This window comes from Mus caroli, unplaced genomic scaffold (genome assembly GCF_978045245.1).
Source record: "Mus caroli unplaced genomic scaffold, Mus_caroli_1 scaffold_4, whole genome shotgun sequence".
Lineage (NCBI taxonomy): Eukaryota > Metazoa > Chordata > Mammalia > Rodentia > Muridae > Mus > Mus caroli.
The window spans coordinates 72054525-72078861 of record NW_028227259.1 but is presented as its reverse complement, the minus strand read 5'-3'; the positions used below and the strand labels follow the sequence as shown (position 1 = coordinate 72078861).

General features: G+C 37.1%; 1 protein-coding gene across 2 annotated transcripts in view; it reads left to right on the top strand.

Annotated features, from left to right (window-relative positions):
- The window catches only part of Yipf7 (Yip1 domain family member 7), a 43470-nt gene extending 20603 nt beyond the window's left edge, over nt 1–22867 (top strand). Inside the window, exons 3-6 of one of the 2 annotated variants that reach the window (XM_085836748.1) lie at nt 5202–5359; nt 11458–11603; nt 13277–13458; nt 21736–22867. In XM_085836748.1, the coding sequence (XP_085692874.1) occupies nt 5202–5359; nt 11458–11603; nt 13277–13458; nt 21736–21898 (649 nt within the window). In that variant the 3' untranslated portion in view covers nt 21899–22867. The remainder of the gene's footprint in view (nt 1–5201; nt 5360–11457; nt 11604–13276; nt 13459–21735) is intronic. The other variant, XM_021163943.3, reaches the window with a different exon arrangement.
- The last annotated feature ends 1470 nt before the right edge of the window (nt 22868–24337 follow it).

The following is a 24337-nucleotide window of genomic DNA, read 5'->3' as shown; positions in this document are numbered from 1 at the left end:
CGAGAGATTCCCAATCTTGAAAACACAAGGCAGATCTATTGAGGAAGATATTCAACATTGACCTCAGCCTTCCACATACACTTATATACACACATACACCACCCCTACCCACAACCACCTGTACACACATAGGAGAAAGATAGGGGGAATTGTTAATTTAAAATTTAAAAAGGAAACAATAGAGAATTTATTATTTGCTTCTCTTGGAGGCAAAAAGAAAAGAAAACTTGGCTATGTGAAGAAAAGTCATTAATTATACTTTTGACATTGAGAAGGCTTGACTTCCTTTTCTTTAGTTGAGACATAGGTACATGTACTTTGTGGAATTTTCATAAATAACAATTGCTGATAGATAATAAAGTATATATTAATGTAAGAGACTGATTGAAATGTTAATTAAATATAACTTTCAAAAGCACTCTGCTATCCTATTGGTTTTGGTTGCTCAGTTACTTTTCTGAATGTTGTTTCTGGGCCTAATTTAGTAAACTGGAATAAAGATCATGTCTCTCAACAGGCATGATAATTACCATTTACCAAGCCCTCTGTGTGTGGTGAACTGCCTTGAGCTTTATTTTTAACAGGAACTTTCATTTGTATGATAAAATTTGTCATCTCAGAGGCTTATTGCTGCATAAGCTCACCCTTTTTAGTTCTTTCTGAATTCTGGATGTCTGATTCAACTCAGTTGTTCTGGCCTAAACTCCTCTCTAAAGTGACTAATTCAAAGTGGCTTCTCTTCCGTTCTGACTGAATTGTTCTGGCTGTTCTCATACTAATTTGCCAATCTTTTCTAATCTTCTGTCTACCTCTCATTCTCTGGCTCATTCTGTCTTCACTACTGTCTAGCTTGTTCTCTTTGTAACCCGTCTCCGTAAAACTGCTATACACACAGATCACATACTACCTCACCACCACCCAGCCCTTTTCTCCCTGTGCTGTTAAGTAGCCTCTCTTTCCTCTGCTGTTCTCATGAGAATACTGTCTCTAACTCATTCTGTTAAATCTTTCTCTTGTCACTTTGTCTGCCCCTCAATTAGACATCACTTTCAAACATGGCCACTTCCTTCTACAAACTAACCCTATCTTCATTGTTAGGGTTAAAAGTATGTAGTGTCCACACTTTGGTTTTCATTCTTCTTGAGTTTCATGCGTTTAGCAAATTGTATCTTATATCTTGTGCCCCTTCTTAGAATTGGGAACAAAACACCCAGGGAAGGAGTTACAGAGACAAAGTTCGTAGCTGTGATGAAAGGATGGACCATTTAGAGACTGCCGTATCCAGGGATCCATCCCATAATCAGCTTCTAAACGCTGACACCATTGCATACACTAGCAAGATTTTGCTGAAAAGACCCAAATATAGCTGTCTCTTGTGAGACGATGCCGGGGCCTAGCAAACACAGGAGTGGATGCTCATAGTCAGCTATTGGATGTATCACAGGGCTCCCAATGGAGAAGCTAGAGAAAATACCCAAGGAGCTAAAGGGATCTGCAACCCTATTGTTGGAACAACATGATGTACTAACCAGAACCCCGGAGCTCTTGTCTCTAGCTGCATATGTATCGAAAGATGGCCTAGTCGGCCATCACTGGAAAGAGAGGCCCATTGGACTTGCAAACTTTATATGCCCCAATATAGGGGAATGCCAGGGCCAAAAGAATGGGAATGGGTGGGTAGGGAAGTGGGGGGCGCTATGGGGGACTTTTGGGATAGCATTGGAAAGGTAATTGAGGAAAATATGTAATAAAAATATTAAAAATTAAAAAAAATAAAGCCCACAGTCCTCTCACAAAAAAATAAATAAAAGACATCTATATAGCAGACTTCTCAAAAAAAAAAAAAAAGAAAATATTGTGGGGAAGGGGGGATTGTGGGGGGGTGACTGGAAGGAGGGCAGTGAGCAGTGAGTGAGATGTAAACTGAATAATTAAAAAATATTAAAAAAAATAAAATAAAAGTATGTAGTAATGGCATGTCTATATTCTATCCAGAGAGATTAAAAATTTGTCATTCCAGCAAGATCACAAAGACCTAGAAGGTCTTTGGATGTGACCCCTTGCCAGAGCAGTCATATTGCTGGATTAAAATTTCTCTATATTTATTAAGTGTGTCACTGGAACCCTGAGCAAACCCAGGAGTTCACTACTGTTACTGAGAAACCAGCCACAGAAATAAATTAATAATTTTCTCAATGTTACTAATGAGTTTTTTTTTTCTGTGTCAAAATGTCACAAAAGCAATTAAGTCAGGAAAGTTTTGTATTGTTTTATTTTGTTTTGTCTCATGACTTGAAGTTACAGTCCATCATAGAGGGTAATGGTAAGTCATAGAGGCAGTAATTTGAGATTGCTGATCACATTATGCCCACAGTCAGAAAATAAAATGAGAGAAATTAATACTGCTTCCTTTTGTTAAGATTAGGGTACTCCAGCTCACAGAAAGCTATAGCAGTAAATGTGTGGGTGTTTATTTCTACCTTAATCAATCCAATCTATGATCCTCTCTCTCATACATGTGCCCAGATGTTTGTTTCTTAGTTGATTCTAAATCCAATCGAACTGACAATACATATTAACCATCATAGTCAATTAGTAAGAAACAGGCTTAAGGTTTTAGGTCTAAGGCTGTTTGCTTGGTTTTATGTGAGGGTGAACATATATTATAAAACAAAGAACATAAAATAGATTCCTTTAATAGTAATGTTTGAATAACAGTGAATTGAATTATTTTAGCTACACTAAGATATATGTTGACTATATCATCCCAGCAGATCTAGGTCAATAACATCATAACAAAATACTTCCAGATATATTCATTATTGAAAGCTTGCTTCAAATGAAGACAAAGTACTTTAAAAACAGAGGCTGGAGAGATGACTTAGAGCTTGAGAGCACTGATTGCTCTTCTAGAGGTCCTGAGTTCAATTCCCAGCAACGACATGGTGGCTCACAACCATCTATAATGAGGTCTGCGCTCCTCTGACATGCAGATATATATGCAGAACACTGTGTATAGAATAAGTAAACAAATTTTTTTTAAAAAAGAAAGTTCTTCTGTTTAAAAAAAAATTACCTTAAAAGTCACAGAAGGGAAGAGGAAAAACAGGATAAATATAATGGAATAAGTATAAGATCATTCTACACACATAAGCAGGCGGTGCCACATTCCTTACTGAGTGGGACTCTAAATGAACAGGAAAGGTACTGTTGTGTAATGTTTCTACAACTTCAAATGGTGAGTACATGAGAGCGTATTTAATTTTGGCATTTATGATTTATACTTTGAAAGATAAAGAAACAGAAGAAGAGTGCTAGAGGTTGAACAAGTATGTTGAGAATTAGGCTGTTTCAGAATGGTCAGTGTAATGATCCAAAATGAGAAAATGTTATGGGCTTTTCATGTCAGGTGAACTCTTTTATAGAAAGAAGCACATTACCTTGAAATGCCTATTTCTTTTATCCACCTTCTTTGTCAAATGGCATTTCTACTTAAGTACTACCTATTTTTTTTTTTTGGACTAAAATAAAGTCTAGTGAGAAGAAGATAAAATTTTTATTCTTAAGCCAGGATTTATGGATAGATCACAACTTTCTCTCCCATTTTGCCCAAAACAACCTTCTTTTCCTACTTAATTATTCATTCCAACACTTATCAGAAATCAGGATACACAAAGTGAGAGACATTAACTCTAAATGAAGTTATGCTGCAGCAGTGCTGCTGAACTTGCACCAAATATAAGCCCTGGTTCCAGCCTACACTGACAGATGAATAATATCTCACATGACATGAGTAGATATGGTAATCAGTATGTGTGTTGTGGGAATTCAAAGTTTTTAGACCACATCCCTCCTCCTAATGAGACAGTACTGGCTTAATGAATGATGACTTGACTCAGTCTTATCTCTATCCCTATAGTTGTATTTGCCAAGATAGGTAATTTTGTTGTTAAAGGTTAAGTTCATAAAAAAAGGTTTGAATATAATTCTGTTGGAATTTGTGTCAAGATTAATCATAAAAGAACATCATCCAAAGTCATTGTGTAAAATATTCTAGTGTTAAGAGATCTCAAGAATTACGAAGTTCATAATCTTGAACTCTATTTATCTTCGGATATTGATTGGCCTTTTATAAAAGCAAAATAATATATGTATATATATGTTAAATGTATATATATATATATATACATACATACATACATACATGAAATAAACTATTTTCATAGACTGTCTTCCTTTTCTGTCTTTTATCCTCTAGCACTACTATAAGTGATTTAAAAGAATCAGGTATTTTTCAAGTTTCTGATGCATATGATAAAACAAAAACAACACTCCTGGATATGTAAAAGCCTTATGCTTTGGCAAAAGCAAACTGCTTACTGTAAAAAGAGTTTTGGAACTTAGCTACTCACATACTGTTGAAGGTGCCCTAGGTATTTATGTATAATTTAATGGACAGTAATTTTCTGGGAATAGTCAATAGTGGAGAATACATTTCTCTATGAACAAAACTGAGTGTATAGATTTTTGTTTCATTTTGGTTGATCATACTGCTGAATTATAATTTTTATTAGCCTCTCTGCAGGTTTTTAGAGAAACTTTAATGTTGTTATTTGCTCATGAAGAGCAAAGAGAAACCTTTTTTCTAGGGAGAAGAGCACTGCTCATAAACTTCAATCTGGAACTCCAAGTAGGATGCTGTGTGGGTCATTTACTTTCCAAACTCTATTTATTTTTCTGTAAAATGGTATTTACAATGCAGTTTTGCCCATACAGAGTTTTAAATGATAAAAGGGGGGCAATGTCCATTATATTGATCAATTTAAACTGTTATTATAAGTCATTATTATAGAAGCTTCTTCATATACCCTTCAAAATTTTGAGTTAAAAATAACTTTCTTTTTACCTACACTCAAGCTCAAAGGGAGAAATTAAGACAAATAAAATACATGAAATATAACACAGATTCTCTACAAAAGGAACAACTTTATCCCTGTTTCACACATACATGAGACAAGCAAGACATGTTTAGGTTAATAAACATTCAACTAAAAATAACTTTTAAGCAGGTTCATCATTGACTTGGTAAGTATCCCTTAAAATTAGGTAAGTTCATTACGAGGAAATTGTACTTTCATTTGTTGATTTAACAGGATATTCCTTTCTTGTATGTGAAAATACAGACATTTTTCTTTTTCTAGACCACAAGCCACTGAGCAGCCTTCCTCTCCAGCTCCACCAGAGATGTTCCTGCCATCAGATTATGGAGGGCAGCTTTTTCAGCCAGCATCCAACTTGGATTATTACTCACAGTCTCCCTCAGTTGACACTTTTGATGAAGAGCCCCCTTTGCTAGAGGGTAAGTGTACAGCTTTAGAGAACCACAGCAATAATCCGTATTTAACCTGTTCTGTCACAAAGCAGCATACTGGGCTTCATGTGTAATTACTACACAGTTAACAGGAGTCACACAAGCCAATACACATAAACCTAAACCGTTGTAAGTTTGTTGCATTTGGGGGAGAAGTCTCTAAGTATGCTTGTTCTGTTGCTATGAAACTGTTGCAATACTTCAAGGGTTGTTCACTGTTTCTTGGATTTGGGCTCTGGCCGTGTACAAACAGGAAAGACATGTTATGAAAAGGGGTTTAAATCAGACTAACAACACTTTTCAATCAGCTAATTGTGCCCTTCATAACAGCATTATTTTATTATTTGCTATTTGCATGGTAGCAAAGGAGATACTTTCTCAAATTAATACTTCTTTGTGGTAGATATGAAGGCAAGCCAAACTCTTTTCTGGCTCTCACGAGCTCTCTGTCTCTCTGTCAGTCTGTCTGTCTCTTGGCAAGGCTAGATGCAGAATGCAGTTCCAGTACATAACAATATTCCTAGGAAGGAAATGCAAGACTTTTGGACATGAAGGTCCAGATAGATTTCAGGAATATTTCTTTACTATTTTTATTCCTACGCAGACATATTATGTCTACATTAATAGTTTTTTTTTTTTTGATGGAAGTAACAACTCTAGGAAGTTGAAATTATCTTGGTTTGACATTAGAGAGCTAAGCAGAAATGTTCAGTGATAAACTCCTCCTAATCCTACATGGACTCTAAGTGGAATCGAGTGTAAAAGATAATTATCAATATTTTTTCATACAAAGTATTGCTTACCTCATTTGAACTCAACAACAGCCTGGAGTTAACACAGTCTTCTTTCTTTGGCTAAAAGAATGGAAAGAGAGAGGGGTAGGGGGAGAGACAGATTTTAGCAATACTTAATAGCACAGAAAATTATGTAATAGATCATTTAGTACCTGAGATGCTACTGAACTTTTGTGGTCAGTCATGTTTAACCAGCTCAGTCTGTTTCTCCTCTGCAATCATGAGACAACTGAAACTTATAAACTATTTTCATTGAGCATTTTGAGTTCACCAAAATCTTTGCCTTCAGTGACCAATAAATTGTCCCACTGCATTAAGTAATAGGAATGAAAAATAAAGAAACATACGAATCAATATATAAAACAGTTAAAATCTTGTCCCTAGGGATTAACTACTTTGTGTTGAGTTTGGGATGGAAGCTGAGAAAACTCCCTTCAGATACGGAAGCTTAAAAAAATAAGTTTATTTTCTGGGCACTTAGGGAGGCAGCCTGTTTGGGATCTGAACCATGTCCCCGAAGGGAGAGTGTACAACATTTTTAAAGGATGGGAACACAAAGAGAACGGGAGCTAGGAGGAGCTGCAGTGTTATTCAATTATATTTGACACTGTGAGTTAAACAAGGGGGTACCTTATTAGAGACTGGGCTATATCCAGAGCACTTGGCTTCAAGGTCCTTAATTCATTTTCCTAATCATTAGGTCCAGAGCTCAGAGTGATAAGGGGACAAAGGAATAGGTCATCTGCATGTAGTTAATAATGGCCGAACAGGCAATTGGTTATATATTTTTATAATTTATTCACTTTGGTTTATATAACAACAATTCCTATAGTCTTTACCAGTTAACAGACAAGAAAACATTTGGGGAAGGGGGAGATGTGTTCATTTCTAGTCCTGGGAATATGAACTTGTTTGACCTTGACAGCAAGTTGGAGAGGTTGTCCTTGAGATGGCGTGATTCTCGGACAACTGACTCTTTACAAGTTGACCTTGAGATGTCTGAACTCAGAAGTAGTTCAGCTGTAAGGAAGTCCCCAGCTCCCCTAGGGCCTGGGACCTTGAATTTAGTTTCTCCCTACAGTTAAATGGAGTCTGAAAACAAAACAGTAGTACTTATAACAAGTTTCTTTTGCTTGTTTCCAACATTTACTAGGAATAAGCAATGAAACATTTGAATGGGTCTTTTTTCCAGATACTATGCTAATTATATATATATATATATATATATATATATATATATATATGTGTGTGTGTGTGTGTGTGTGTATAGTATATGTACATAAATAAACAAAAGGGAATATTATTCTTCAGTGAAAGTATTTGTTTTGAGTATTTCAAGGTCTTCTTTTCATAATTATATAATAATAATTTCTATATATGAATTCCTTAAACTCATTAAATGTTAGAAAACATGATTTATAATGGTTGTATAAATCATATGCCACAACCTAAATGTACCTTAGAGGTTGTAGCCTACAGTAAGGAATATTTTGATGAACTTCATAGTTAAAATCTTTTGTCCTATGAAGTCTTTGAGATGTGTCTGGACCACTGGGAAAATGTGGCCAGAACGTAGTTGTAACACTGCCAGTTGTCCTTTCTACTGTACTTTATAGTAAAATATGCAATGTCTATGCCAATTCTCTAGTTAAAAAAAAGGAAAGATGAATACTTTATATTATATTCTAGTAGAACTCAGAGAGATATCCATTCTTTCAATTTTTGTGCTTTTTGCTGTATTAGTATTAAATTGAATTTCCTTTCCTTATTTTAAGATATATTTAGAAACTTTCTAGAAGATGCAATTGAAAAAAGGTCCCTTTTTTCTGCCTTAATTTCAATATAATTCTCTCACAAGTGTTTGGGGACCCATGGAAATCTTAGTATTTACATTTTAAAATTGAGGGTGATATTTCTTGGAGACTTTTTTATAACTGCAGTTTTAGTTAGATCCAGTTTCTCTAGATCAACACAGTATCTATATCAATTTCCTCAAAGATGCTCAGATTTTAAAGTACTATGTTTGTTCAAATTTTTCTAAGTTATAAACACACTATAAAGTAAAAAATAAAAATTCACCTGGTCAACCACAACCTGTCAAATGAGAAAAGTTACTGGTATTTGTTCGTTTTTGCTTGTACCACAGGCTGATACTTAAATGTGAAATGTCAGCGCCATAATTCATGTAAAAATAAAGATCTTAATTCACTTTTATACTTTATATCATATACTCTACTACCACTAGATGACAGCAAAACAATAAATTTTACATTCAAGTTTTATAAAGGTTACATCTTCAGTTTTGCACAATAAGGTGTTATGTTGAGACCCCTACAATGAATACTTGGTAATAAGTTTAGAAACAAAATATTACAGACATATATATTCAGTTGAAAACATTAAATGTTTTTCTCATGAATATTTAGTACATCCTATATCCATTCACAATTTTATGACTTGGTAATGAAATGCGTGCAGGCCTTAATTATACCATCAAATAAATGGTCAAAATCAGTAATGACATTGTATAAAGCAGTTTTCCCTAATTTTTTTTCAGAAATAACTACTTTTTTTTTAAAAGTGAAAAGTATATTTTGTACCAAAACCACTTAATTGCAATTAAAAACTAAAACTAAATTTTAAAGTGACAAAAGCCTGGCATGAAATTAATTTAAACTGTGATGTTCCTTAATTTTATGGTCTTCTATCATTCAAAAAATTACATTACAATTTTTATTTTGTTAAGCTTGTTGAACCATTCACGTCCTCCAGTGTGCATGATCGTGAGATACAATACACTGAAGGCAAAGGAAAACTTTGGAACCAGAAATTCAAAGAACTGGCTCACTCTTAAAATGACTTCCTTTTATTTTTTGAGATTATAGTATAGATACATGATTTGCCCCTTTCCTACCTCCAAGTCTTCCCGTGTAACCTTCCTTGCTCTCTTTCAAATTCATGGTCTTCTTTTCATTATATATAATATATGTGTGTATGTATGTATGTGTGTATATATATATATATATATATAATGTGTGTGTATGTATATTTATTATATGTGTATATATAATAGATAGATAGATAGATAGATAGATAGATAGATAGATAGATGATATATATAAAGAGAGAAAGAAAGAGAGATTGATATATGAGATGGATGAATGGGCAGCTGAATTAAGGAAGGTAACCTTTCTTGCAGAAAAGATTGAATAAATTAAATATAAGATAGATCGAGAGATCGATAGATAGATCGATAGATAGATAGATAGATAGATAGATAGACTGATAAATGATAGATACATAACTATATATATATATATATATATAGACAGAAAGACAGATAGACAGATGGCAGGTGATAAATAGATATGACAGATGATAGAGGTAGATGATAGATAGATGGATGTATGCATAGATGGTTGATAAAGAATAAACAGACACATGATAGATGGATAAGTAGACAGACAGACAGAGAGACAGACAGATAGACTGACAGATGATAAATTGGTTGTACATGGACCTAACTTATAAATGTTTTACAGGAGTAAGATTGGCCAATGTGGAAATGTATTACTCACTTTTAGACTTTATAAGTTACTCATTATCATTTTATAAGTAGCATTATATAATAATAGCCAGTGTAATATGTAGATAAGGTATAAAGAAGAATTAAAAATCTCACAAATAGATATCATATTGCTAAACATGAGCAAAATTAAGTACCTACCATATATGGTATAAGTAAACGAGATTCTCTAAAAACATAATGCTCTTCAAGAATTGTGTTGTTTCTGAAATCAGATGGGTAAATTTAAGAAAAGCGATATATACAGATAAGAATGCATAAAACATATTTTTCATATTTTTCTAGTTAACAATATACAACAACAATATTATTTTTGATTGAGCTACTCTTCCAAAATTTATTTGAGAATATATGAAGAGGGGTTTTTGAAACTAGAGAAATGTGACACATTTAGTCGCAAATATTCATGCCACGATTTGTCTCATTGAAATTGCATTAAATATTTGACATTAAATAAGTGTAGATGTTGTTATTTTACCGTAAATATTGGCATCCCACACCAGCCAGACCCATTCTGTCTCCAGTTGTAACTCGTGAGGGCGTCTATGGAAGCCAGCATTCAGACAGGAGTGGCTTCCTAGCAGCCCTTGCTTTACCATCTGAATGCTACTCAGTTTCCTTCACTTTCATTTTTGAAAGTTTAATCTTATGATCTTTAAAACATTTCTTGCATGGATGGAGAGCTGGCTCTGCATTTAAGAGCATCCGCTGTTCTTCCAGAGGCCCCTAGTTCAGTTCCCATGCTCACACAGTTTCCTTACAAACCAAGTCAGATTCTCTGATCTTACATTTTTGATATCGATTTTTTCTCCTGGATGTAAGCCACAGTTAATCATTATTTCTGCTCTTCTTTACCCCCCATCTTTACATTTAAGTAAATGTCTATGTAATTAACAAATATGATAATGATGAAAAGGAAGTTACTTCACCTCTCAAAATCCTGCCCATCTGATGAATAAAATAGGAATGAAGGCACACTACATTTATCATGTGTGTGAGACCAGTATTTGTAGATCTTGAGAGGCCAGTAAACCCTGAGCTATCAATCAGAGCTTGCTGTAGCGAAATGATTTTATTCTAATACTCTCGCTTACAAAAGGAAAAGATTAACTTGTCCCTTGTATTTAATCTTTGAGTATATTGACTCAATCTCCCAGTGCATTGATTTATAAACATCTGCATGTACGTCGTGGTTATTGCTCTCTGCAGGAAGAGTCGTACACTTTCTTCCTCGTGGAGGTTTTATCAATGTAGAGCAAGGTTATTGTGCTTATTCGGAAGGATGAAGGGAAACTCTAGGGCTAAACTGAACGTCGTCGCATAATTATGCACTGAGTGATGCGGCCTGATTACAGAAGTGCTCACAGCTGAAAATGTGGGTGGAAAAAAAATATCTGACAGGGGTGATTGAGACAGTTTTAGTCTGTTAGCTACAATGATAGGTTTTACTGTATGTCAATTCCCGTGCTTTTAGCTAAAATTAAAATTTTACTACATGTGCCCGATGAAAATTTTTCTAACCGATTTTTTTTTTATTTAAAATATTTGAGTGTATTGGTTGCTTACTATACCCCACACTTTAGATTATGAAAACAACTAGGTAAATTCTCTTAGGATACCATGAAAAAATAGATATACTATCCGTGAAGGAATATAACTCTTTGTTTCCTATATGTACCTTTGACTATTTATTTATTCTTTCGCAGAACTTGGAATTAATTTTGATCACATATGGCAGAAAACCTTGACGGTGCTAAACCCAATGAAGCCAGCAGATGGCAGCATCATGAATGAAACCGATCTCACAGGACCCATCCTTTTCTGTATGGCTCTGGGAGCCACATTGCTTATGGTATCTTCCGACAGCTAAACTGACATTTCTTGACTTGTTTTTATGAGTGCTACTTTTGAAGAGATTTCCAGGAAAAAAAAACAGAAGAAATTTGCTTTCTATCATGCCTTAGGATATGACCTTGTATCCCATCACATTAACAAATAGGTATAGAGATACATGACAATAACGGCAGTACTCGGAACCATGGTGCTCTCTAGTCAGCGGTCCAGCCATTCCGTGGTTAGATACAGAAGGTAGGCTCAGTTAAACAGCCTCTCTCAGCCTACACGCATGAATATACACACACAAACGCATACACACATGAACACCCCTACACACACACACACACACACACACACACACACACACACACACACGTAGTTTCTTCTAATGCAGCTATATTTCAAATATGGTTTAAAAAGTATGTGTGACTACATACATGATTTCTTACCCTTTGTTAAATTTAAAATACTACCCAGTCAGGGTATGGAATGCTATCTAGTTTCTGAGTGGCCAGTGATCACATTCTTTTCCTCCTATATAACAGCCAGCGATAACAAGCTCCCTCCTTGTAGCACATATAAAACGCCAACGCTGTCTAACTCAAACCCTGTCAACCAGAGTGCCCACTCATTCTCAGGGCTCCCTTCTCTTTTTTACAGTAATGTGTTAGTCTTGATTAAGCTACTATGTAAGGCCATGGCAATTAATCAAATAGTCAAAAACAATCAATATAGTATATTAACCCCTCTTTCTCTTGCAAGTCATTTGTAATATAAGAACTGTTTGTTTCTCTGTGGAATATGTTACGAATACCATCTCTTAAAGGACAGTGGTGCTAGTTTCATCATCAAGATCACTCTTGGATGCATAAAGCTAGTAGGAGTTATTTAAGTACCTTCTCTTGCCTGTCATTCCAACCCTGAGGAGATGGGCATATAAGGTGCACGCATTTGACCAGACCGAACTATTTAACAAGATCCCATCTCATAAAAGAAGACTGGAATGTAGCTCAGTGGTAGAGCAGGTACTCAAAGTTTACAAGGTCTGGAACTTGATCCTCTGAACTACAGGAAACTTTGGTTAGCATTTGATTCGAAGAACACTAAACATTTTAGATCAAGATGAAGTAATAAAAATCAATTGTCTAGGTAGGGTTTAGACATTTGAGGTAAAAACCCAGACAACTTATTTTCCATTTCAATATTAAGCCTTTCTTAGCATTTGAAACAAACTCTTAAAATAACATTATTAGTGATACTAACTGTAAATTTCTAAGACTGTATTAGATGTTTTATTCTTCTCATCAATCATTCAGCTATTCAGTAAATATGGGGCAAAAAGATAGGTCTCACTCCTGTCTCACTCTATAGGCAATGTATGGTTTAAAAAGTTACACTGGCAATATTTCCTGTTTTTTGTAGCATGACTAGCCTTTCCCAAATTATATATGTATATGTGTGTGTGTGTGTGTGTGTATAAATACACATATATAATTTAATTATATGTAATAGATACATATTATCAAGGTGTTTATTTTGGAGATTATAATTCTTGTTATAGGCAGTGGGTTTTTTATACTTTAACCAGAATCCTCAGTGACCTGGTGATGTATCTACTATGATATTCAGTAGCATCGAGTACACTTTCAAATGTTTTGATTTCTAATTGTTTTCTTTGCATTGCTTCAGGCCGGAAAAGCCCAGTTTGGTTATGTATACGGCATGAGTGCCATTGGCTGCCTTGGGATTCACGCCTTACTAAACTTGATGAGCAACTCTGGGGTGTCGTATGGCTGTGTGGCCAGTGTGCTGGGATACTGCTTGCTCCCCATGGTCCTCTTGTCCAGTTGTGCAGTCTTCTTTTCACTGCAGTAAGTGTCTGTGCTAAATGATCCCACATGCACAATCTTTGTCCATGCCTGCCAGACCAGGACAATCATGGAGGTTTCTTAACATTTTGTCAATGGAAATGGAAGGATTATGCTTATTAAAAGCCAAACATATATTCAGGGGGGGGGAGTAGCTCAATTTGGCTGGGGAGCTCCTCCTATTTAACTAGTTTAAAAAATAAACCCAACCATGTAATATTTAAAACTTGTACCTTTAAGTTGTCACATTCTTCAATATAAACTATTGGCATGGGTAATATAACAACTGAAGGAAATTCACTTATTTGATTTTGGAAGAGTAAATGCCTGCTGAATTCTGACAAATTACTTCAGTGCCCAGGCATCTGCCTTCTGGGCTAGAAACAACTGCTATTTCTCAGCTGGGCTCCTCACAGTAGAGAACTCACAGGAACCCTGATGAGGATATTAATTCTGGAGAACTTAACAGCATTCAGGCTCAGTCAATACAATTTTTGCCTTTTCTTTCTTCATTTAGGCAGCTGGCATTTGCAATTCTAAACTATCCATAAGGATACTTAGAGGTGTTTCTCACAGTACTTTACCAAGGCTCTTGCATAATGCTAGCACTCAGTGACAGCAAGCAACAACCTCGCAGTTACCTGCCTTGTCCACAAAACACATAGAAATAAACCCTTACCCTTGTGCTTGTTCTTTCATGGCCAAAGGAGATGCAATTTGCACTTTCTTCTGGGATGATGCAGGACATAGGTTGTTAATGCTACACTGGAAGGGATATTGACATATGAGAGCCTATTCGTTCGAAGACAATATGATTAAAGAAGCAAAAAACGTATGATATTCTTGCTATCACAAATAGTTATCTTTATGAAATTACTGAGAGTGATTTAAACATGCTCATTTTGCTTGATATGGCCTCATTTTTTATAATAACACTCTTGAGAATTACTGGAACCAACATTGCTTTATCAGTGAGTACTCAGATTTAACAAAAGAACAGGATAGGAAATGGACAATGTGAATGCATAGATAGAACCAGTTATGCCTACTCAGTTCTAGCCACAGACAAATGCTACCTTTTGTATAACTGTTTGCTCTAGCAGGTTGCTCTGCTTACAGAGCTGTGCTATACAGAAGTTTGACAACTTTGTCTGATTGATTTTGCAAAAATAATAACCCTGTGGTGTACCATCTTTTTTGGTAAGAGTATTTTCAGTGTCTTCGGTATTTAGAGCATCTTAAATGATTTGGGTGCTAGGGACAAAGAGAAGACTGTTCATGTGAGTTAGATTTGGAAAACCGCTACATGTTTAGACTTTTTTTTTCATCCTGAAATCATAAAGGAAATTGTGTGTGAGCATCTCACAAGCGTGATGAAGTGCTTGAGAAAGTCATGTTTTAAAGAGGAGATATTTGTTTTGGCTCTCAGTTTAGAGCAGGCTTGCTAAATTTCTTCTGTGGAGAGGTAGATATGGTGATAAAAGTGTGATGGAAGACAGCTAGCTGCTCACCCTGGAGGAAAGAGAACAAGTTGCAGGGGTTGGTGGGCCAAACTTCTTCCCTCTAGGTTCTGCCCCCAACGTTGTTAGCGCTACCACATCCAGCTGGAGCTACCAATGAAATGTTTAGCCAAGAGATTTGTTAAAATCCAAAGTCATGCACCTGGAGGACAGTGGTGCGCCCTGCACGGGAGCGCCATCTTGGTTCCGGGACTCTTCTGAACTTAGGAACTTAGTCGAACTTAGGAACTCAGTCTGCTCAGGTGAGAGTGAGCACCACAGAGGCAGACAGTTTCTGGGAGAGGCGGGAGCCACAGAGCCGCTGAGGCAGCACCCTTTTGGGGCCGCAGACATCCGGCACCCTCCCAGCCGGAAGACAGTGGTCTGCCCTGCACGGGAGCCCTCTGCCTCAGGAGCAGGGAGCACCATCTTGGATCCAGGACTCCACCGAACTTAGGAACTTAGTCTGCACAGGTGAGAGTGTGCACCACAGAAGCTGACAGCTTCTGTGACCTGCCAAAGCAACACAGCATCTGGGAAAGGTCCTGTTTTGGGCCTTCTTCTTCAACCAGGAGGAGGTCCAAACACCAGATATCTGTACACCTTCCCTTTAAGAGGAGAGCTTGTCAGCAGAGAGTGCTCTAACCACTGAAACTCAGAGGAGAGAGCCTGTCTCCCAGGTCTGCTGATAGACAGTAATCAGAATCACCAGAAGAACAAGCTCTAAACAGAGACAACTATAACAACTCCAGAGATTACCAGATGGCGAAAGGTAAACGTAAGAATCTTACTAACAGAAACCAAGACCACTCACCATCATCAGAACCCAGCACTCCCACTTCGCCCAGTCCAGGGCACCCCAACACACCTGAAAAGCTAGACCTGGATTTAAAAGCATATCTCATGATGATGGTAGAGGACATCAAGAAGGACTTTAATAACTCACTTAAAGAAATACAGGAGAACACTGCTAAACAAGTAGAAGACATTAAAGAGGAAGCACAAAAATCCCTTGAAGAATTGCAGGAAAACACAACCAAACAGGTGATGGAATTGAATAAAACCATACTAGACCTAAAAAGGGAAGTAGACACAATAAAGAAAACCCAAAATGAGGCAACACTGGAGATAGAAACCCAAAGAAAGAAATCTGGAACCATAGATGCGAGCAACAGAATACAAGAGATGGAAGAGAGAATCTCAGGTGCAGAAGATTCCATAGAGAACACTAGCACAACAATCAAGGAAAATGGAAAATGCAAAAAGATCCTAACTCAAAACATCCAGGAAATCCAGGACACAATGAGAAGACCAAACCTACGGATAATAGGAGTAGATGAGAATGAAGATTTTCAACTCAAAGGACCAGCAAACATCTTCAACAAAATTATAGAAGAAAACTTCCCAAATCTAAAGAAAGAGATGCCCATGAACATACAAGAAGCCTACAGAACTCCAAATAGACTGGACCAAAAAAGAATTACCTCCCGACACATAATAATCAGAACAACAAATGCACTAAATAAAGATAGAATACTAAAAGCAGTAAGAGAAAAAGGCCAAGTAACATATAAAGGCAAGCCTATCAGAATTACACCAGATTTTTCACCAGAGACTATGAAAGCCAGAAGATCCTGGACAGATGTTATACAGACACTAAAAGAACACAAATTCCAGCCCAGGCTACTATACCCAGCCAAACTCTCAATTAACATAGATGGAGAAACCAAAGTATTCCACGACAAAACCAAATTCACACATTATCTCTCCACGAATCCAGCCCTTCAAAGGATAATAACAGAAAAAAAAAAAAAAACAATACAAGGGCGGGAACCACGCCCTAGAAAAAACAAGAAGGTAATCCCTCAACAAACCTGAAAGAAGACAGCCACTAGAACAAAATGCCAACTTTAACAACAAAAGTACAGGAAACAACAATTACTTTTCATAATATCTCGTAATATCAATGGACTCAACTCCCAGATAAAAAGACATAGACTAACAAACTGGCTACACAAACAAGACCCAACATTTTGCTGCTTACAGGAAACTCATCTCAGAGAAAAAGATAGACACTACCTCAGATTGAAAGGCTGGAAAACAATTTTCCAAGCAAATGGTATGAAGAAACAAGCTGGAGTAGCCATTCTAATATCTGATAAGATTGACTTCCAACCCAAAGTCATCAAAAAAGACAGGGAGGGGCACTTCATACTCATCAAAGGTAAAATCCTCCAAGAGGAACTATCAATCCTGAATATCTATGCACCAAATACAAAGGCAGCCACATTCATTAAAGAAACTTTAGTAAATCTCAAAGCACACATTGCACCTCATACAATAATAGTGGGAGACTTCAACACACCACTTTCACCAATGGACAGATCATGGAAACAGAAACTAAACAGGGACACAGTGAAACTAACAGAAGTTATGAATCAAATGGATCTGGCAGATATCTACAGAACATTCTATCCTAAAACAAAAGGATATACCTTCTTCTCAGCACCTCATGGTACCTTCTCCAAAATTGACCACATAATTGGTCACAAAACAGGCCTCAACAGATACAAAAGTATTGAAATTGTCCCATGCATCCTATCAGATCACCATGGACTAAGGCTGATCTTCAATAACAAAATAAATAATAGAAAGCCAACATTCACGTGGAAACTGAACAATACTCTTCTCAATGATACCTTGGTCAAGGAAGGAATAAAGAAAGAAATTAAGGATTTTTTAGAGTTCAATGAAAATGAAGCCACAACATACCCAAACTTATGGGATGCAATGAAAGCATTTCTAAGAGGAAAACTCATCGCTCTGAGTGCCTCCAAAAAGAAACTAGAGAGAGCACACATTAGCAGCTTGACAACACACCTAAAAGCACTAGAACAAAAGGAAGCAAATTCAGCCAAGAGGAGTAGACAGCAGGAAATAATCAAACTCAGGGCGAAATCAACCAAGTGGAAACAAGAAGAACTATTCAAAGAATCAACCAATCAAGGAGCTGGTTCTTTGAGAAAATCAACAAGATAGATAAACACTTAGCCAGACTCACTAGAGGGCACAGGGAAAGCATTCTAATTAACAAAATCAGAAATGAAAAAGGAGACATAACAACAGATCCTGAAGACATCCAAAACACCATCAGATCCTTCTACCAAAGGCTATACTCAACAAAAGTTGAGAATCTGGATGAAATGGAGAAGTTCCTAGACAGATACCAGGTACCAAAGTTGAATCAAGATCAGGTTAATGATCTAAACAGCCCTATATCCCCCAAAGAAATAGAAGCAGTCATTAATAGTCTCCCAACCAAAAAAAAAGCCCAGGACCAGATGGGTTTAGTGCAGAGTTCTATCAGACCTTCAAAGAAGATCTAATTCCAGTTCTTCACAAACTATTCCACAAAATAGAAACAGAAGGTACTCTACCCAACTCATTCTATGAAGCCACAAATACGCTGATACCTAAACCACAAAAAGACCCAACAAAGATAGAAAACTTCAGACCAATATCCCTTATGAATATTGATGCAAAAATCCTCAATAAAGTTCTTGCTAACCAAATCCAAGAACACATCAAAACAATCATCCATCCTGACCAAGTAGGTTTCATCCCAGGGATGCAGGGATGGTTCAATATACGGAAATCCATCAACGTAATCCAGTATATAAACAAACTCAAAGACAAAAACCACATGATCATCTCGTTAGATGCGGAAAAAGCTTTTGACAAGATCCAACACCCATTCATGATAAAAGTCTTGGAAAGATCAGGAATTCAAGGCCCATACCTAAACATGATAAAAGCAATCTACAGCAAACCAGTAGCCAACATCAAAGTAAATGGTGAGAAGCTTGAAGCAATCCCTCTAAAATCAGGGACTAGACAAGGCTGTCCACTTTCTCCATACCTATTCAACATTGTACTTGAAGTCCTAGCCAGAGCAATTCGACAACAAAAGGAGATCAAAGGGATACAAATTGGAAAAGATGAAGTCAAAATAGCATTTTTTGCAGATGATATGATAGTATATATAAGTGACCCTAAAAATTGCACCAGAGAACTCCTAAACCTGATAAACAGCTTCGGTGAAGTAGCTGGATATAAAATTAACTCAACCAAATCAATGGCCTTTCTCTACACAAAGAATAAACAGGCTGAGAAAGAAATTAGGGAAACAACACCTTTCTCAATAGTCACAAATAATATAAAATATCTTGGCGTGACTCTAACTAAGGAAGTGAAAGATCTGTATAATAAAAACTTCAAGTCTCTGAAGAAAGAAATTCTAGAAGATCTCAGAAGATGGAAAGATCTCCCATGCTCATGGATTGGCAGGATCAACATTGTAAAAATGGCTATCTTGCCAAAAGCAATCTACAGATTCAATGCAATCCCCATCAAAATTCCAAATCAATTCTTCAACGAATTAGAAAGTGCAATGTGCAAATTCATCTGGAATAACAAAAAACCTAGGATAGCAAAAACTCTCTCAAGGATAAAACAACCTCTGGTGGAATCACCATGCCGGACCTAAAGCTTTACTACAGAGCAATTGTGATAAAAACTGCATGGTACTGGTATAGTGACAGACAAATAGACCAGTGGAATAGAATTGAAAACCCAGAAATGAACCCACACACATACGGTCACTTGATCTTTGACAAGGGAGCTAAAACCATCCAGTGGAAGAAAGACAGCATTTTCAACAAATGGTGCTGGCACAACTGGTTGTTAACATGTAGAAGAATGTGAATCAATCCATTCCTATCATCTTGTACTAAGGTCAAGTCTAAGTGGATCAAGGAACTTCACATAAAACCAGAGGCACTGAAACTTATAGAGGAGAAAATGGGGAAAAGCCTTGAAGATATGGGCACAGGGGAAAAATTCTGGAATAGAACAGCAATGACTTGTGCTGTAAGATCGAGAATTGACAAGTGGGATCTCATGAAACTGCAAAGCTTCTGCAAGGCAAAAGACACCATCAATAAGACAAAAAAACCACCAACAGATTGGGAAAGGATCTTTACCTATCCTAAATCAGATAAGGGACTAATATCCAATATATATAAAGAACTCAAGAAGGTGGACTCCAGAAAGTCAAATAACCCCATTAAAAAATGGGGCTCAGAACTGAACAAAGAATTCTCACCTGAGGAATACCGAATGGCAGAGAAGCACCTGAAAAAATGTTCAACATCCTTAATCATCAGGGAAATGCAAATCAAAACAACCCTGAGATTCCACCTCACACCAGTCAGAATGGCTAAGATCAAAAATTCAGGTGACAGCAGATGCTGGCGAGGATGTGGAGAAAGAGGAACACTCCTCCATTGTTGGTGGGATTGCAAGCTTGTACAACCACTCTGGAAATCAGTCTGTTGGTTCCTCAGAAAATTGGACATAGTACTACCGGAGGATCCAGCAATACCTCTCCTGGGCATATATCCAGAAGATGTCCCAACCGGTAAAAAGGACACATGCTCCACTATGTTCATAGCAGCCCTATTTATAATAGCCAGAAGCTGGAAAGAACCCAGATGTCCCTCAACAGAGGAATGGATACAGAAATTATGGTACATTTACACAATGGAGTACTACTCAGCTATTAAAAAGAATGAATTTATGAAATTCCTAGCCAAATGGATGGACCTGGAGGGCATCATCTTGAGTGAGGTAACACAATCACAAAAGAACTCACACAATATGTATTCACTGATAAGTGGATATTAGCCCAAAACTTAGGATACCCAAGATATAAGATACAATTTGCTAAACGCATGAAACTCAAGAAGAATGAAGACCAAAGTGTGGACAATATGCCCCTTCTTAGAATTGGGAACAAAACACCCAGGGAAGGAGTTACAGAGACAAAGTTTCGAGCTGTGATGAAAGGATGGACCATCTAGAGACTGCCATATCCAGGGATCCTTCCCATAATCAGCTTCCAAATGCTGACACCATTGCATACACTAGCAAGATTTTGCTGAAAGCACCCAAACATAGCTGTCTCTTGTGAGACTATGCTGGGGCCTAGCAAACACAGGAGTCGATGCTCACAGTCAGCTACTGGATGTATCACAGGGTTCCCAATGGAGAAGCTAGAGAAAGTACCCAAGGAGCTAAAGGGATCTGCAACCCTATAGGTGGAACAACATGATGAACTAACCAGTACCCCGGAGCTCTTGTCTCTAGGTGCATATGTATCGAAAGATGGCCTAGTGGGCCATCACTGGAAAGAGAGGCCCATTGGACTTGCAAACTTAATAGGCTCCAAGATAGGGGAATGCCAGGGCCAAAAGAATGGGAATGGGTGGGTAGGGAAGTGGGGGGCGGTATGGAGGAATGTTGGGATAGCATTGGAAATGTAATTGAGGAAAATATGTAATAAAAAATATTAAAAATTAAAAAAAATAAAAATAAAAATAAAAATCCAAAGTCATAATAGACAACTAAGAAATACATTACATGAAACAGAAATAAAATAGGAAATGTCAATAAATGAGACTGATGATTACCACGATTTCTGCTTTGGCTTACTCTAGATTTACCAAAGTGTAAAAAGATCAGTCCTGAGCAGCAGATTTTAATAAAATATTTTCTGGCTGCCTGAGGCCCTGTAAGCTCCTTCAGGTAATCAATCTCCTTTGCAAATGGAGACTGATGCTCTGAACAGATGTACCACCTGCACTTCAAAGGTAGTTCTGATTCAGCCCCCCACCCCTACCCTTCAGGCATAAGGCATCTGTCATCTTTGTCTCTCCTACAGGGGTACCATAGGAACCATGTCAGCTCTGCTCATCATTACCTGGTGCAGTCTCTCAGCTTCTAAGATCTTCATTTCGGCCTTGGCCATGGAAGGACAGCAGCTTCTTGTCGCTTACCCCTGTGCCTTACTTTACGGACTCTTTGCCCTTCTGACCGTTTTCTAAAGACTGCTTGATGTGACTTTGCAAGATCCTATCTGTTGGCTCTTCAGATTTTTCTGGAAGTGCATTTCCACTCAAATCCTGTGAGATAACTTCCATGTTATTTCTGTTGAGAGAATATTAAGCAGAGAGACAAGACAGTGCTCAATGATAGTTCTCTATTAGCCTGTTGGTGGGGATGATGTTTTATTTTTTTTTTAGCCTGGAGCATTAAAACAGTTAAAATATTTTGAAATATTAAGAGATACAGTCTTGGTGCTGATGAATGCTGTTTTTCTCAATAGACATGCTTCTGAGAAATTGTAAGCAAAATAACATCTTATGCTTAACATTTATTAACTCTATAATAAATATTTTTCAAAAACTTTCATAACTCTGTATGTGGTTAAAAGTTACAGTTTGGCACCTTTGGAGAGTTCAGGGGTTTTATCTATCCAGAGTCAAAGAAATCCCTTAATTTACCTTAACAGCTGTTATTTGGTCTCATTTAGATAATGTATTGACTCAACACATTTTCAGATTCTCACTTCCCTCTCATCTGATCTAAATGCTAGGGTCTATTACTACAGCTCTCCCTTGCATATATCCAAAGTAATTTTGCTATATTCTCTCTAAATAGATAAATGTACCTACAGGAAATTCCACCCATTTTGTATTAATGCTATTGAAGTTTTTGAAATAGTTCTCAGCACTGCCCTTTAATCCTTATACTTCATTTTAGTTTGAAATTTGTTTTCCTACTTAGATGACCAAATAACACCAATGCTTTACTGCTCAAGTCTCTAATCTTTCTTCCTCTCCTATCTGTTATTTTGGTCCTATTTTCATGAAAGCCATAAGCATGTAGATCACGCTTGCATCTTCCCACCGTACGAGAGATTCTACTTATGTCCACTTTGCTTCCCTTTTATTGCCTTCTTCTCTCCATGTCTCTCTTCCCTCAACCTTCATTCGCAAAAGCACATAAACATTAACTACTGCCCCCTAACTCAAAAATTTCAAGTGTGACCTATTTCTCTAGTCTACTGTATAGAAAAAAAAAAAAAAAAACATTTGAAAGGGTTGCCGTATCTCTGAATCTACCTTATTATTTCCTCTTTACTCTTCCTGGTCATCTGGGCAGGAAGTTTCATCCTGTTACCATGACAACCTTTGTCCAATGGGTGGTGATATGCCACACTATATCCAAGTATTTTTCAATTTCATCTCATTTGGTAAGTGGTATTGGCTTGGTCTTTTTGTCAGTTTCTGGCTTGGTGTTGTACTTCATCATATATCTTTCACATGGATTTCCAATAGCCAATCCTCTTAGCCCTCTCCCCTTGGCTTGTCTTTCTTCTGCCTTTAAATCATAAATCTAATATTAAGTTATTACCTGTGATCATTCAGTTAATTGGCTTTCAAATATAGTGACTCCAAGATTCCATCTGTATTAGCTTCCTTGAACTCCTGGTATCTATACAATTTACACTTAATATCTACATTTGATTTTTCACATGATATCTCCTATATAGTATGTCATATGACAAGCTCATAATCCCTTGATTTCTATCCTGCCTTCCTCAGTTTTCTTTAGAATCTTTTTATTTTTGTGGTAAGTGGAGTCTTGATCACTTTTGTTTTTCACCAACATCTTGTGCAATATTTGATTTAGCCTGTCCTGAAAATACCTTTTAAGTGTGACAGTCTCTCACGAGCTCTGCTTTGGATAGGATACCAAGTGTTTCTTCAAAGGTCTTTTATGTGTCAGGCTGTGCTTTCAGTGAGTGAGATGTGAGTGGATCATGAGGTCAGGGACATAATCAATGAACGGATGCGTCGGTGAATTCTTAATCTGATGATGTCGCTGGGAGGAGATAGAAAGAAGGAGATTGGGCCAGCTTGGAAGAAGAAGATCACAGAGGTTTTGACTTTAACTGACATATCTAATCTGTGCCCCCTGTCTGTCAGTTTGAAGTGATCTTCTATGCTCTGCCACACCTTCCTCACTAGGACTTTGTGTCTTACCCGACATAGGCATAGAATTGATGGGGCAAACTTTGAGTCCAAAACAAGTGTTTCTTTTCTAAAGTTGTTTGCTCAGCTCTCTTACCAAAGTTACAAAAAGTGACTGACACAAGCTCTTTCCCAGCCAGCATGGAACTGCTGGCTAAAGGAAATGGTCTACTCACTGATTCTTTCAATCATGCATTCTCTGTAGCAGGCTTCTTTATACACACAGGATGTTAGAGCCTTTGAATATGTATATTTATTTATGGTCAGGCCAACCCAAGGCCCTTTTATGACAATCATTTGTACTTACAACACCCCCTCCCCCCAACCTCTTTTTCACAGCTCACATGCTTTCAAGTCAAAGTCCGGCCCTTGGAATAATAGATAGCATTCTCTGGAATCCTGTTAAGAGTTGTAAATCTCTGGTCCAGCCCCAGAACTTCTGAATCG